General features: G+C 42.6%; 1 protein-coding gene across 6 annotated transcripts in view; it reads right to left on the bottom strand.

The window, feature by feature from the left end:
* Positions 1-15,747, bottom strand: part of CFAP210 (cilia and flagella associated protein 210) — a 120,675-nt gene that overhangs the window by 91,007 nt on the left and 13,921 nt on the right. For 4 of the 6 annotated variants that reach the window (XM_073218724.1, XM_073218723.1, XM_036995043.2 and 1 more), the window contains exon 2: positions 9,410-9,505. The exons of the other annotated variants lie outside the window; for them this stretch is intronic. In XM_073218724.1, the coding sequence (XP_073074825.1) occupies positions 9,410-9,505 (96 nt within the window). The remainder of the gene's footprint in view (positions 1-9,409; positions 9,506-15,747) is intronic. 6 annotated transcript variants of the gene reach the window in all.

Genomic DNA, 15,747 nt, shown 5'->3' with positions numbered 1-15,747 from the left:
CACACGTGCGGGTTTATTTCATTATTCCTGTTCTATTGGTCTATATGTCTATCCTAATGCCAGTACCAAAATGTCTTGATGATTATAGCTTCACAGTAAGTTTTGATATTGGGAAGTATAAGTCATCCTACTTAATTCTTCTGATTTAAGATTAACTATTCTGGTCTCTTGCATTTCCATGAGTTTAAAATTCATTTGCCTCTTTCTATAAAGAAACCACGTAGATTGCAATAGAGATGGCATTGCATCTGTAGATCAATATGGGGATTACTGCCAACTTAACAATATTAAGTCTTTTAAGTCATTAACATGAGATGACTTTCCATTTTTTTAGATCTTTGATTTCTTTCAATGTTTTATCACTTTTCAGAGTGTAAGTTTTGCTCATTCCTAAGTATTTCTCCTTAGAAAATATATTTCTAAGTATTTTTGGTGCTATTATAAATGGAATTATTCTCTTAATTTCATTATCAGATTGTTCATTGCAAATGTATACAAACAGTTGTATTTTGTATACTGATTTGGTATCCTTCAATGTAACTGAGCTTGTTTATTAGTTTTAATGGTTAGTGGATTTTTTAGGATTATCTCTAGAGAATAGCATGTCATCTGTGAATATGGATAGTTTTACCTCTTCCTTCCCAATCTGGATGGGGTTTTTTTTGCTTGCCTAATTGCTCTGTCTAGAACCTCTAGGACAATGTTAAAAAGAAATGGTGAAAGTGGGCATCTTTGTCTTGTTCCCAATCTTCAGGGGAAAGCTTTCAGACTTACAAAATTAACCATAATGTTTCCATTGTTTTTTCATAGATACCCTTTATCAGGTTAAGGATATTCCCTTCTATTCCTGGTTGCTATTTTTGTCATGAATGGAAGTTGGATTTCTCAAATGTTTTTTTAATTTCTATTAAGATGATCATGTGGTTTTGTCTTTCATTCCATTAATATGGTGCACTACATATTTTTTTAGATGTTAAGCCATCTTTAAATTCCTAGGATAAATCCCATAGTATATAATCCTTTTTAAATGTTGTGAGATTTCGTTTGCTAGTATATTGTTAAGAATATTTGCATCTAAGTATAGCACAGGGAAGACAGTAATGACTCTACAGCATCTTACTAAGCTAATGGACAGTGATTGAAATGGGGTGTTAGGGGATACTTGTTAATATGGGTGAATGTTGAAACCACAATGTTGCTCATGTGAAACCTTCATAAGATTGTATATCAATAAAAAAAAAGATTGTATATCAATGATACCTTAATTTTTTTTTAAATGTAGCAAATTGACTGGGTTACTGTTAGGAGCAAACCTGTGGGCCTTTAGGCAGACTCGGTCACAAAAGCCTTAAGACAACAGCAACGTTTGAGTAAAGTCTTTCCTGTAAAGTCAGCAATAATGAATCCATCCACGCGTTAGAAACAAGTTTTCCCCTATTACCAAGAAACGCATTTAGTGAACTCCTAGGTTAGAGCTAGTGGTTAGGTTACCTCGCAACATGTGCTTTTCTAGGTTAGAGCTAGTGGTTAGGCTACCTCGCAACATGTGCTTTTTCTGTCCTTTGTTAATCAAGAAACACCCTCTGCCCCAGGGGAAAGCCCCTCCCTTAAAATCTCCCTCCCAAGGGCCCCCACCCCCCAAATGGTGAACTCCCCACTTCTCTTCCGGGTCCTCCGTTCCCGCCGGCACCAACCAAGACCCAATCACCCCTCTACACCTTCCCGCTGGCGCCACCTAAGGTCCAATTATCTCCTGACCCACCCCTTACTTGCTAACCTGTATAAATTGAGCCTGCAAACAATAAACTGTGCCAACTTGATCAGACGTCCTGTCTTGCTGGTCGTAGTTTGTGTCCCTTGCCTCTCTTTTTTTTTTTTTCAATTCTCTCCTCCAGGTCGTCGACCCCCGTTGATAGTCCTGCAGGTCAGGACAACTGAAGCCCAACGTGGGGCCTCCTAGGCCTGACAGACCGAAGAGGAGAGAACGTTGCCCCCAGGAGGGGACCCACCCCCACCCCACCCCCACCCCACCCCCACCCATGAAAGGAGGTGTCTGCAGCGAGACCCTCGCCTGAGTCGCCACATTCTGAACCCGGCGTGAGACAGACTCGCATGTATTTCCCCGGCGATGAAGTAGGATGGTAAGTTATTATGGGGCAAGAATCCTCCCGAGAAGAATTATTTATAGCCAGACTCAAGGAGTCCCTCAGGGCATGCAGAACAAGGGTTAAGAAAAAAGATTTGAAACGTTTTTTTTTGTCTTTCTAGAAGATGTCTGTCCTTGGCTCCCTCAAGAAGGGACCATTAGTGAAAAGAAATGGCAACATGTGGGCGATTGCCTTCAAGACTATTACAGAGTTTTTGGTCCAGAAAAAGTACCTGTGTCAGTATTTAGCTATTGGAATCTCATTAATGATATCCTGCGCGTTCATCGCGAATGGCCCGATTTACAGAAAGTTGTTATTGAGGGAGAAAAAACCTTGAAATCCCGTTCTCGTCCCCCTTCCGAAGCCTCCCAGTCAGCTTCCCCTTCTTTTAAAACACATCCTTCAGATCCTGCTACAAACCCTTCCCAAGACCCAAACGAACTCCCGCCCTTGCCAACAATTGAGTCTCTTTCTCTGTCCCCTCCCCTTGATAGTTCTGCTGATCCTGTTATTCCTCCCCCAAGTATTTACCCTACTCTCATCGACCTAAACCCTGATGAGCCCCTTAGTCCCGCTGATGAGGCCACTCTAGAGGAAGGGGCAGCGTGCCATAATAATCCTGACTGGCCATCTAAAGGCCCTGCTATTGTTCCTGCCGCCGCGCCCCGCCCTCCAACTGTAAGCCTGCCTCCTTTCCTCCCACCGCCACCTTATTATTTCCCTGTTCTTGACCAAGTGTTTCCTGTCTCATCAACTCTTTCCCGCGAGCGTCTACATATGACAAATGACCTCTCAGTCCTCAGGCACATGGTCAAAAACAGAATAGAGCAGATTCAACTCCTGCAGGCCATCCGTGATTTAGATCAAGAGCTCTCCAAATTGACTCACATAACTTACATCCCAAAACCTCCTCTTAAGAGCGTTCCCCCCCCCCCCAAAATCACTTGGGCAAAAACAAAAGAAAACATCCAACCCTGTCTTAACTTTACCTATCTCCCTACGGAGTGGAGTTTCTATTCCCCGGAGCCCCTCCCCTAGATTATTTGACCCCGATAACCCTGAAGAAGAAAGTGGTGACCCTGACATAGATGAGGAACATCCCATGAGTACTGCTCCTGGGGTTGGAACCAAAAGAGATTTGTGGCATGATGACCGCAATTTAGACGATGGCCCCGAGGACCGAGTTAACGGGGGCCCGCATCCTAATGACGGGCCTCCCGCAACATCTTTTTCACCTCTAGATATTCGAGCTTTGGAAAAGCTCAAGTCAGCTGTTTCCAATTACGGGCCTGTGGCCCCGTTTACGCTAGCTCTGCTAGAATCTATCACTAATGATTGGCTTACCCCAAATGAATTCCATCAGCTCGCTCGTGCAGCTTTAAGCGGAGGAGACTTTGTTCTCTGGAAAGCCGAGCTTGCCAAATTCGCAAAGGAAATTGAAAGTAAAAATCTTACTCGACTCAGTTCCCAGGACTGGACAGCAAAAAGAATTCTAGGTGAAGCTCCTTATAACACTCTAGCAGTCCAAGCACGCTTTCCCACAGGCCTCCTAGCTCAAGTTGGACAAGCTGGCCTTGGAGCTTGGAAAAAGTTACCCCCTAAAGGAGCTGCTACTGCCACTCTTACAAAGACACGGCAAGAAGCAGATGAACCCTACAGCTCCTTTGTCAGCCGTCTTACAGAGGCTGCCGTACGCATGTTTGGAATCCAAGAGCCTGATAACCCTTTTATCAAGCAGCTAGCTTTTGAAAATGCCAATCCAGTCTGCCAGGACCTGCTTCAACATCATCGTAAAGAGTCAGTATCCGACTTTGTGTGCCTCTGCGCAGGCACCGGAACTAGTCATGCCATTGGACTGGCTATTGGAGTTGCCTTGCAAAGGGCAGGCATTAGCTCAACACAAAAAACTTGCTTTAATTGCAAGCAGCCTGGTCATTTTGCCAAAGATTGCCCACTGCCTCAAAACCCTCGACCCCCCAATTCTAGCTTTAATCTGCCCCTCCCTGGTGGTTCAGGCAATGCCCCTAAATCAACTAATCCATTCCCCCCCTCCACCCCTTGTCCCAAATGTCAAAAAGGATATCACTGGGCCAGAGACTGTTGGTCAAAAACCGATATACAAGGTCTTCCCCTCCCTGTTAAGAACCAGGGAACCGGCCCCCCTGCAAAAGATGAACCCCGGGGCAATTGGGTTCATCCCCTCAACAGCGACCCAAAATCAATGTCAGACAGTAACCCAAAGTCAATTTCAGACCTCTGGAGAGCCACAAAAAACAGCCCAGGATTGGACCTCTGTTCCACCACCAGCAAAATATTGACTCCAGAAGAAGGGGCAAAGCTTTTGCAGACAGGCATCCGAGGAACCCTCCCCCCTAACACCTTTGGCTTAATTCTGGGATGCACTTCAGCCTCCCTAAAACGGCTTCAAATACACCCTGGAGTAATTGATCCAGATTTCAAAGGAGATATCCAAATCTTAGCCTCCACGCTTAAGGGCCCCCTATACATCCCAGCAAAAACTACTCTTGCCCAACTTCTCCTCTTACCCCTTATCGCTTCCTCTAACAAGTGCCTTAAAGAGCACCGCGAAACGGGCAACATCGGCACCACAGATGTCTATTGGGCTCAACAAATCATGTGCGCCCGCCCCATGTTAACTCTGTCCCTAAATGGGAAAGCCTTTCAAGGCCTCCTAGACCCAGGAGCAGATGCCACTGTTATTGCTAAAGAGCAGTGGCCCTCTTCCTGGCCCCTTACAGACTCCACTACCCACCTACAAGGAATCGGGCAGTCTCAAAACCCTCAAGTTAGTTCCCAGTCTATTCATTGGTCAGACCAAGAAGGGAATTCAGGGACAGTTATTCCCTTTGTAATTCCTAAGCTTCCAGTCAATTTATGGGGACGAGACATTCTCTCTCAAATGAATATTATTATGTGTAGCCCAAATGAGTTAGTGACCAGGCAGATGCTGACACAAGGCTACTTGCCAGGCCAAAGGTTAAGAAAGAATGCACAAAGCATTAAAACTCCTGTGACCATCGTATCAAATACTCAAAAAAGGGGACTAAGATTCCCTTTCTCCTAGAGGCCACAATCATACCTGTACCCCAGCAGTATGCCGATAAAATAACATGGAAAACAACCGAGCCTGTCTGGGTTGATCAGTGGCCTCTGAAGACAGAAAAATTACATGCAGCCACGCAGCTTGTACAGGAGCAGCTGGCAGCAGGTCATATTGAACCTTCCAATTCCCCCTGGAATACCCCCATCTTTGTCATTGCAAAAAAATCAGGCAAGTGGAGGCTCCTGCAAGACCTTCGAGCCATTAATAAAGTTATGGTACCTATGGGCGCTCTGCAGCCCGGTCTCCTGTCCCCCGCAGCCATACCCATAAACTATTATAAAATTGTTATAGAACTGCAAGACTGCTTCTTTACTATCCCTCTCCATCCTGATGATTGTGTTCATTTTGCCTTTAGCCTTCCCCAAATCAACTTTAACAAACCAATGCCTAGGTATCAATGGCGCGTTCTTCCCCAAGGTATGGCGAATAGCCCTACCCTAGCCAAAAAATTCATAGCTCAAGTTCTAGTCCCCGTCAGGAGACAATGGCCTCATATTTACTTCCTTCATTATATGGATGACATCCTTATTGCTTCTCCTGATGAAGCCCAAGGCATTGCCTGTTTTCAACACCTTATAGAAACCCTAGAGGCCTCTCATTTAAAAATTGCTCCCAATAAAATTCAATTTTCCGAACCCTATACTTACCTAGGCTATAGCCTCCAGGCTCACAGAATTTTCACACCCAAAATAGAGCTCCAAACTTCCTCTCTCAAAACGCTGCACGACTTTCAAAAATTGCTAGGCAACCTACAGTTTTTAAGGCCATACCTGAAACCTCCCCCTGAAAGCTTAACTCCCTTAAACAATTTACTAGCAGGCGAGTCACATCCCCTCTCCCCCCCGCACCCTAACGCCCTTAGCAGTTGCTGCTATAGAACAGATAAATCAAGCTATCTCTCTACAAACCTCTTTCCAGATTGACTACTCTTCTCCTTTATATCTTATCATTTGTGCCACCACCCATGCTCCAGTAGGAGTTTTTTGGCAGTCAGCCAAGACCCCTGAACAATGAGACAAGCCTCTTCTTTGGGTCTACCTCTCCAACAAACCTGTAAAAGTCATAACACCTTACTTTTCCCTAACTGCCTCTATTATCATAAAAGGGAGAAAATAAAGCAGACAGTATTTTGGTAAAGATCCCGATATCATTGTAGTTCCATATACTACAGAGCAGATAGATTGGTTGCTACAAACCAATGATGACTGGGGTATCGCTTGTGCCTCGTTTGCTGGGACCATAGATAATCATTATCCCACTGACCCTTTGATTCAGTTTAGCAGACTGCATCCCCTAGTTTTTCCCAAAGTTACCTCCCCCTCTCCTTTGCAAGAAGCCCTCCTCATCTTTACAGATGGCTCAGCAACAGGGCAAGCAGCATATGTTATTCAAGGTAAAACCCCTGTCTCCCTGTCCACCTCCTTTTCATCTGCCCAACTTGTTGAACTTTATGCAGTTCTCCAAGTGTTCCAATCACTCCCTAATACCCCTTTCAATCTTTATACAGACAGCTCTTATATAGCCCACTCAGTACCTCTCCTAGAAACCACTCCCTTTATTAAACCTTCATCTAACGCCGCTGATCTGTTCAAACAAATTCAATATCTCATAGTCCGATGCTACAAACCCTTTTTTATTGGCCATTTGCGAGCTCACACAGTACTCCCCGGCCCTATTTCGGTGGGCAATGCCCTTGCTGACCAAGCCACCCATACTCTTCCCTTAATAGCACCAGCCTTTAGTAGTGTACCCCTAACTCAAGCTCAGCATGTTCACTCCCTCCACCACCTTTCAGCAAATACTCTGCAGTTCATGTTCAAAATTACCAGAGAGCAAGCCCGAGAAATTGTCAAAAGATGTAATGACTGTGCTCCACATCTTCCTGTTCCTCATTTAGGAGTGAACCCTCAGGGACTGATCCCGAATGAAATTTGGCAAATGGATGTCACTCATTTCACCCCCTTTAAAAAGATGAAATATCTTCATGTTACTATAGATACCTTTAGTGGTTTTATTTTTGCATCACCCCTTACCGGAGAGGCTTCTAAAGATGTCATTACCCACACCTTGCACTGTTTTACAGTGCTAGGCAAGCCAAAGATTATAAAAACCGACAATGGGCCAGGTTACACAGGAGCTAAATTCCAGCGCTTCTGTTCTGACTTCCAGATAAGACATATCACAGGCGTCCCATATAATCCCCAAAGACAAGGAATTGTAGAGCGAGCTCATCAAACACTTAAAAACACGCTCTCCCACCTCAAGAACAATCCCCTCGTGTATACAACTATCAGCCCCCATAACCAACTTAGCCATGCCTTGTTTGTCATTAATTTCTTGACGCTCAACTCCCACAGACTCTCAGCTGCTGATCGGTTATGGCACCCAAAAACCAATGAGCTTCAAGTGTTAGTAAAATGGAAAGATCCACTGACCTTCGCATGGAAAGGTTCTGACCCTGTTATAATCTGAGGCAGAGGGTCCGTCTGCATTTATGACCAGCAAAACTCCGAGCCTTGATGGCTCCCTGAGAGACTAGTTAAAACTGCTAACTCACCACCGTCCAGACTGGAGTTTCCCTCTCCGCCTGAGACAAATTCTCCTTCCATTGCAGATGCAGTCGCCAACAATCCTCGTTCTCCTGATCACGACTACAGTTCTGAGTCATCAGCCAGCACCACCACCCGTGAAGTCCCGGCATTTCCCCCTGGAACTACACCTAGATAGTGCTGTCTGAAAGAGGAGACGTTGTTTGGTCCCGCTCTCAAACCTCACCAGACATCTGGTGGCCAAACGTTTTACAGCCCGATCTCTGTAAGCTGGCCCTTGGTGCAAGAGCCCCTTGGGGTGTAGAAGAACTTTTTGACCAAAGTGCAGCACCTTGTGCCCTTCGTGGGCCATTAGATTCGCCTGGTTGCTCTGACCCAGAATGCCGGTCAGTTCTTAGGTCATACTCCTTTTATGGTTGCCCCGGGCAGCACCGGCCCCATCATCTCCTTCATAAATGCAGAGGCAAGTCAGATTATTATTGTGCATCATGGGGGTGTGAGACCACAGGAGACACTTATTGGAAGCCCTCCTCTTCCTGGGATTATATCACTCTCAAGGCCAATTATCCCCACCACAGTGCTTTTTGGTCAGACGATGTGATTCCAGGGTGCAACCAGGAGCATACTACTACTAGAGGTTGGTGCAACCCTCTTTCAGTCAAATTCACCGAACCAGGGAAAAAAGCCCCAGGCTGGACACAAGGATATACTTGGGGTCTTCGCTTATATAAAGACCATCATGATGAAGGCATTACCTTTACTATTAAACTCCTTAAAGAGTTCCCTGCCACCTCTTCCGTTGCCATAGGCCCAAATACAGTCCTAGCTGGGAAGCATCCTCCCCCACCAAAGCCACTCACCTGACCATAGCCTCACAACTAGTAGTCTTAAACCCTCCCCTACACCGCCAGTGCCCGCTTTAGCGAGTTCTAAAGACCTTGTCTTCACCCTCATAAATCAAACCTTCCTTAGTATTAATTCCACCACCCCTGAGCTTACCGCCGAATGTTGGTTATGTTACCACTCTTCCCCCCCCCTTTTATGAAGGTGCTGCCATCACTGGCAATTTCTCCACCTCCAATGATACTTACAACTGCCATTGGGAATGCACTAGTTGGGAAGGCCTAACCTTAGCCCAGGTAGTCAGTAACGGGACTTGTATAACTAACACTCTGCTAAAAATCCCTTCTGGGTATGCCCACCTCTGCAAGAAATCTTCTCTATTGAACAGGGACCCCAATATATTGTTCCCCCCAATGACACCTGGTAGGCCTGCTTAGATGGACTCACCCCCTGTGTCTACAACCCCGTATTACAAGATTTTGTGTTCTCGAAAAGTTATACCCAGGCTTATTTACTACCGGTCTGATGAGTTCTTCCATATCTGGGAACAATCTTCAGACCCTTCCCTCCCTAAACGCTCCCACCGAGAACCCATTACTGCTGTTACTATTGCTGTTTTGCTTGGCCTAGGGGCTGTAGGTGCCAGCACAGGCAACTCTTCCCTAGTTCTTTCTAACTCTCACTATCACGAACTCAGTGCCACTATAGACCAAGACATCCAAGAATTGCAAAAAGGAATCTCTGACCTGACAGATTCGATCTCGTCCCTCGCTGAAGTAGTTCTCCAAAACCGCAGGGGGCTAGATCTGCTCTTTCTGCAGCAGGGTGGGCTTTGCACCGCCCTAAAAGAAGAGTGTTGTTTCTATGCTGACAAAACAGGGGTTGTTAGAGATAGTATGAGAAGGGTCAGAGAAGGGTTAGAGAAAAGAAGAATAGAAAGAGAGCAGAGTGAAAGTTGGTATAAAAATTGGTTCTCTACCTCTCCATAGCTCACTACTCTTTTGCCCTCTCTCTTAGGCCCCCTCATAGGATTAATATTGCTCTTGTCTTTCGGCCCTTGGGATCTTAAACATTTGACGAGCCTTGTAAAAAAGTAAATAGACACCCTTGTTGGCAAGCCTATTCAAGTCCACTATCACAGACTTGCTCGTGATAGCGATGATGAGGAAGCTCCTTCCTCCAGCAGATATGAACGTCAGTATGACTCTTCTAAGAGTCCTTGAGTAAGCTGGCTGAGTACTCAGGGTAACAGCAGCGAAAAACCTGCCTTGAGGGACATGTCTGATTGCATAGAGGTTTGTGTCCAGCATCTTCCTCTCCTCAAAAAATAAGGACATTTCGTGCATAATTAAGCAACTCCCTTCTCTTCAGCACAGTCTGTAAGACTAAAGGAGTTCTCCTCGCGCACCAGATACCCATATGCCAGGTACCCACTGAGGATCAGACCCCTGTATCCCCCCCTTTTTTTTGGAGTGCTCAGCTTTACAGAATTCTCACTTAAAAATATTCTTACAACAAATCAAGTCAAGACTGCTAGCCAATGATGGGTAAGATATGGTTGTATAGGGAATACCAACCTAAGACAGGGTATAGTCACTAGAAGACTATAGCCCCATGATGGGTAAGGATTTCCTTCAGCCATACAACCTAAGACAGGCACAGGCCTTGACCCAGCCAGAGCTAGGCTGGCTGTTCCAATATAAGAAAAATGGGGGAGATGTTGGGAGCAAACCTGTGGGCCTTTAGGCAGACTCGGTCACAAAAGCCTTAAGACAACAGCAACGTTTGAGTAAAGTCTTTTCTGTATAGTCAGCAACAATGAATCCGTCCACGCGTTAGAAACAAGTTTTCCCCTATTACCAAGAAACGCATTTAGTGAACTCCTAGGTTAGAGCTATAGTGGTTAGGTTACCTTGCAACATGTGCTTTTCTAGGTTAGAGCTAGTGGTTAGGCTACCTCGCAACATGTGCATTTTCTGTCCTTTGTTAATCAAGAAACACCCTCTGCCCCAGGGGAAAGCCCCTCCCTTAAAATCGCCCTCCCAAGGGCCCCCACCCCCAAAATGGCGAACTCCCTGCTTCTCTTCCGGGTCCTCCGTTCCTGCCGGCACCAACCAAGACCCAATCACCCCTCTACACCTCCCCGCTGGTGCCACCTAAGGTCCAATTATCTCCTGACCCACCCCTTACTTGCTAACCTGTATAAATTGAGCCTGCAAACAATAAACTGTGCCAGCTTGATCAGACATCCTGTCTTGCTGGTCGTTCTTTGTGTCCCTTGCCTCTCTTTTTTTTTTTTTTTCAATTCTCTCCTCCATGTCATCGACCCCCATTGATAGTCCTGCAGGTCGGGACAGGTTACCATCATAGGAATGTAACTACTACTCTCTAAACTCAAAATAAACATGTCAGAGGTCAAAAAAATTTTTTAAGAATATTTGTATCTATATTCATATGGCTCTAGTTTTTTCTTGTGATATCTTTAATGTTGGTATCAGGGTTATATTGGCTTCCTTGGATGAGTTGGGAAGTGTTCCCTCCTCTTCCATTTTTTTCTTTTTTGAAGAGTTTGTGAAAGATTGATGTTAACACTTCATTAAGCATTCAGCAGAATTCACCAGTGAAGCCACTTGCTCCTGGATCTTTCTTTGCAGAAAGTTCAATGTAATTACTGGTAAGGTAGGATTTATGTTTGCCATTTTGTTACTTACTTTCTTTGTCTCATGGCTTTTCTGTTCTCCTATTCCTCCAATACCAACTAGTTTGTGTTAAGTAGGTATTTTCTATTGCACCATTTTAATTCTCCTATCCCTTCTATTACTATATTTTTTTTAGTTTTTAAAAATTCTGGTTGCATTGGAGATTATTAATAACACCTTAGTTTGTAACAGTCTAATTCAGATTAATACATATTTCCAATAGTTTACAAAAACTTTTATCCTAGTAACTCCATTTTATCACCTCCCACTTGTGCTGTAATACAATTTCAATTTTTGTATATTGTTATGACTATAAACACAAATATGTAATCATTTATTTTGCAGTGGTCTTTTAAATCAGAAGAAAAAAGTTACAAACAAAATACACATATTGGCTTTATTTATTTAGTTATCTTATTTGGTGGTCTTATTTCATGTGTAAATGTGTTACTGTCTAGTGTCCTTTCATTTCACTCTGAAGGACACCTTTTGGTATTTCTTGTAGGGTAGGTCTGTTAGCAATGAATCTACACAGCTTTTGTTTAACTGGAAATACCTTAATAGTTTTGCTGGATATAAAATTCTTCATGTCTTTTTCTTTCAATACCATGAATGCCTTTTGGCTTCCATAGTATCTTTTTAATTTTAGTATCATTAATCTACAATTACATGAGCAACATTATGTTTACTAGACTTCCCCCATCGTCAAGTCCCCCCCCCACACCCCATTACAGTCACTGTCCATCAGTGTAGTAAGACACTATATAATCACTACTTGTCTTCTCTGTGTTGCACAGCCCTCCCGGTGTCCCCACCTACATTATGTCTGCTAATAATAATGCCCCTCTTTTCCCCTTATCCCTCCCTTCCCACCCATCCTCCTCAGTCCATTTCCCTTTGGTAACTGTTAGTCCACTCGAGTTCTGTGAGGCTCCTGCTATTTTGTTTCTTCAGTTTTTTTGTTTGTTCTTATACTACACAGATGAGTGAAATCATTTGATACTTGTCTTTTTCTGCCTGGCTTATGTCACTGAGCAGAATACCCTTGAGCTCCATCCATTTTATTGCAAATGGTAGGATTTGTTTTCTTCTTATGGCTGAATAATATTCCATTGTGTATATGTACAACATCTTTACCCATTCATCTACTGATGGACATGTAGGTTGCTTTCATTTCTTGGCTATGAAACATAGGGGTACATATGTCTTTTTCAAACTGGGCTGCTAGATTCTTAGGGTAAACTCCTAAGAGTGGAATTCCTGTGTCAAATGGTATTTCTATTTTTTGTTTTTTGAGGAACCTCCATATTGCTTTACACAATGGTTGAACTAATTTACATTCCCACCAGCAGTGTAGGAGGGTTCCCCTTTCTCCACATCCTCGCCAACATTTGTTGTTTGTCTTTTGGATGTTGGCCATCCTTACTGGTGTGAGGTGATATCACATTGTGGTTTTAATTTGCACTTCTCTGATGCCTAGCGATGTAGAGTATCTTTTCATGTGTCTGTTGGCCATCTGAATTTCTTCTTTGGAGAACTGTCTGTTCAGATTCTGTGCACACTTTTTAATTGGATTATTTTCTTTTTGTTTGTTGAGGTGCATGAGCTCTTAATATATTTTGGATGTCAACTCTTTATCATATGTCATTTATGAATATATTCTACCATACTGTAGGATGCCTTTTTGTTCTATTGATGGTGTCCTTTGCTGTACAGAAGCTTTTCAGCTTGATATAGTCCCATTTGTACATTTTTGTTTTTTGTTTCTCTTGATTGTGGATATATGTTTATGAAGAAGTTGCTCATGTTTACATCCAGGAGATTTTTGCCTATGTTTTTTCTGAAGAGTTTTATGGTTTCATGACTTACATTCAGGTCTTTGATCCATTTTGAGTTTACTTTTGTGTATGGGGTTAGACAATGAATTCATTTAATTCTCTTACATGTAGCTGTCCAGTTTTGCAACACCAGCTGTTGCATATCCCCATTGTATATCCATGGCTCCTTTACCACCTATTAATTGACGGTATATGTTTGGGTTAATATCTGGACTCTCTATTCTGTTCCACTGGTCCATGGGTCTGTTCTTATGTCAGTAGGAAATTGTCTTGATTGCTGTGGCTTTTCTAGTAGAGCTGGAAGTTGGGTAGCGAGATCCCCCCTGCTTTATTCTTCCTTCTCAGGATTACTTTGGTTATTCGGGGTATTTTGCAGTTCCATATGAATTTTAGAATTATTTGTTCCAGTTCATTGAAGAATGCTGTTGGTATTTTCATAGGAATTCCATTGAATCTGTGGATTGGTTTACGTTGGATGGCCATTTTGAGAATATTAATTCTTCCTAGCCAAGAGAATGGGATAAGTTTCCATTTGTTAGTGTCCTCTTTAATTTCTCTTAAGAGTGTGTTGTAGTTTTTAGGGTATAGGTCTTTCACTTCCTTGGTTAGGTTTATTCCTAGGTATTTTATTCTTTTTGATGCTATTGTGAATGAATTGTTTTCCTGATTTCTCTTTCTACTTGTTCATCATTAGTGTATATAAAAGCAACAGATTTTGGTGTATTAATTATGTATCCTGCAACTTTGCTGAATTCAGATATTAGTTCTAGTAGTTTTGGAGTGGAGTCTTTAGGGTTTTTTGTGTACAATATCATGTCATCTGCAAATAGTGTCAGACTGACTTCTTTACCAATCTGGATTCCTTGTATTTCTTTGTTCTGTCTGATTGCCGTGGCCAGGACATCCAGTACTATGTTGAATAACAGTGGGGAGAGTGGGCACCCCTGTCTTGTTTCCAATCTTTGGTGAAAAGCTTTCTTGCTGTTAAGTATGATGTTGGCTGTTGGTTTCTCATATATGGGCTTTATTATGTTGAGGTACTTGCCCTCTATACCCATGTTGTTGAGTTTTTATCATGAATGGATGTTGAGTTTTGTTGAATGCTTTTCAGCATCTAGGGAGATGATTATGTGGTTTTTGTCTTTTTCATTTATGTGCTGGATGATGTTGATGTATTTGCAAATGTTGTACCATCCTTGTATCCCTGAGATGAATCCTACTGGATCATGGTGTATGATCCTCTTATTGTGTTTTTGAATCCAGTTTGCTAATATTTTGTTGAGTATTTTTGCATCGATGTTCATCAGGGATATTGGTCTGTAATTTTGTTTTTTCATGGGGTCTTTGCCTGGTTTTGGTATTAGAGTGATGTTGGCTTCATAGAATGAGTATGGAAGTATTCCCTCCTTTTCTATTTTTTTGGAAAACTTTAAAGAGAATGGGAATTATGTCTCCTCTGTATGTCTGATAAAATTAAGCAGTGAAACCATCTGGCCCAGGGGTTTTGTTCTTGGGTAGTTTTTTGATTACCAATTCAATTTCATTGTTGGTAATTGGTCTCTTTAGATTTTCTGTTTCTTCCTGTGTCAGTCTTGGAAGATTGTATTTTTCTAGGAAGCTGTCCAATTTCTTCTTGGTTATCCAGTTTGTTAACATATAGACTTTCATACTATTCCCTAATAATTCTTTGTATTTCTGTGGGGTCCATCATGATTTTTCCTCTCTCATTTCTGATTCTGTTTACGTATGTACATTCTTTTTCTCTTAATAAGTCTGGCTAGGGGTTTATCTATTTCGTTTATTTTCTCAAATAACCAGCTCTTGGTTTCATAGTCTTTTGCTATTGTTTTATTCTTCTCAATTTTACTTATTTCTTCTCTGATCTTTATTGTGTCCCTCCTTCTGCTGACTTTGGGCCTCATTTCTTCTTCTTTTTCTAGTTTCAATAATTGTGACTTTGGGATTGTTCTTCCTTTTTTAAATAGGCCTGAATTGCTATATATTTTCCTCTTAAAACTGCCTTTGCTGTGTCCCACAGAAGTTGGGGCTTAGTGTTGTTGTTGCCATTTGTCTCTGTTCTGTTTTAATTTGGTTATTGATCCATTGATTATTTAGGAGCATGTTGTTAAGCCTCCATGTGTTTGTGAGCCTTTTTGTTTTCTTTGTACAATTTATTTGTAGTTTCATACCTTTGTGATATGAGAAGCTGGTTGGTATAATTTCAATCAGTTTGAATTTACTGAGGCTCTTTTGGTGGCCTAGTATGTGGTCTATTCTGGAGAATATTCCATGTACACTTGAGAAAAATGTGTATCCTGCTGCTTTTGGGTGTAGAGTTCTGTAGATGTCTGTTAGGCCCCTCTATTCTAGTGCATTGTTCAGTGCCTCTGTGTCCTTACTTATTTTTTGTCTGGGGAATCTGTCCTTTGGAGTGAGTGGTGTGTTGAAGTCTCCTAGAATGAATGCATTGCATTCTGTTTCCTCCTTTAATTCTGTTAGTATTTGTTTCACATATGTCAGTGCTCCTGTGTTGGGTGCATATATATT

The sequence above is a fragment of the Manis javanica genome, chromosome 12 (assembly GCF_040802235.1).
Source record: "Manis javanica isolate MJ-LG chromosome 12, MJ_LKY, whole genome shotgun sequence".
Taxonomy (NCBI): domain Eukaryota; kingdom Metazoa; phylum Chordata; class Mammalia; order Pholidota; family Manidae; genus Manis; species Manis javanica.
The sequence above is the reverse complement of the archived record's forward strand: the minus strand, read 5'-3'. Positions and strand labels throughout refer to the sequence as shown.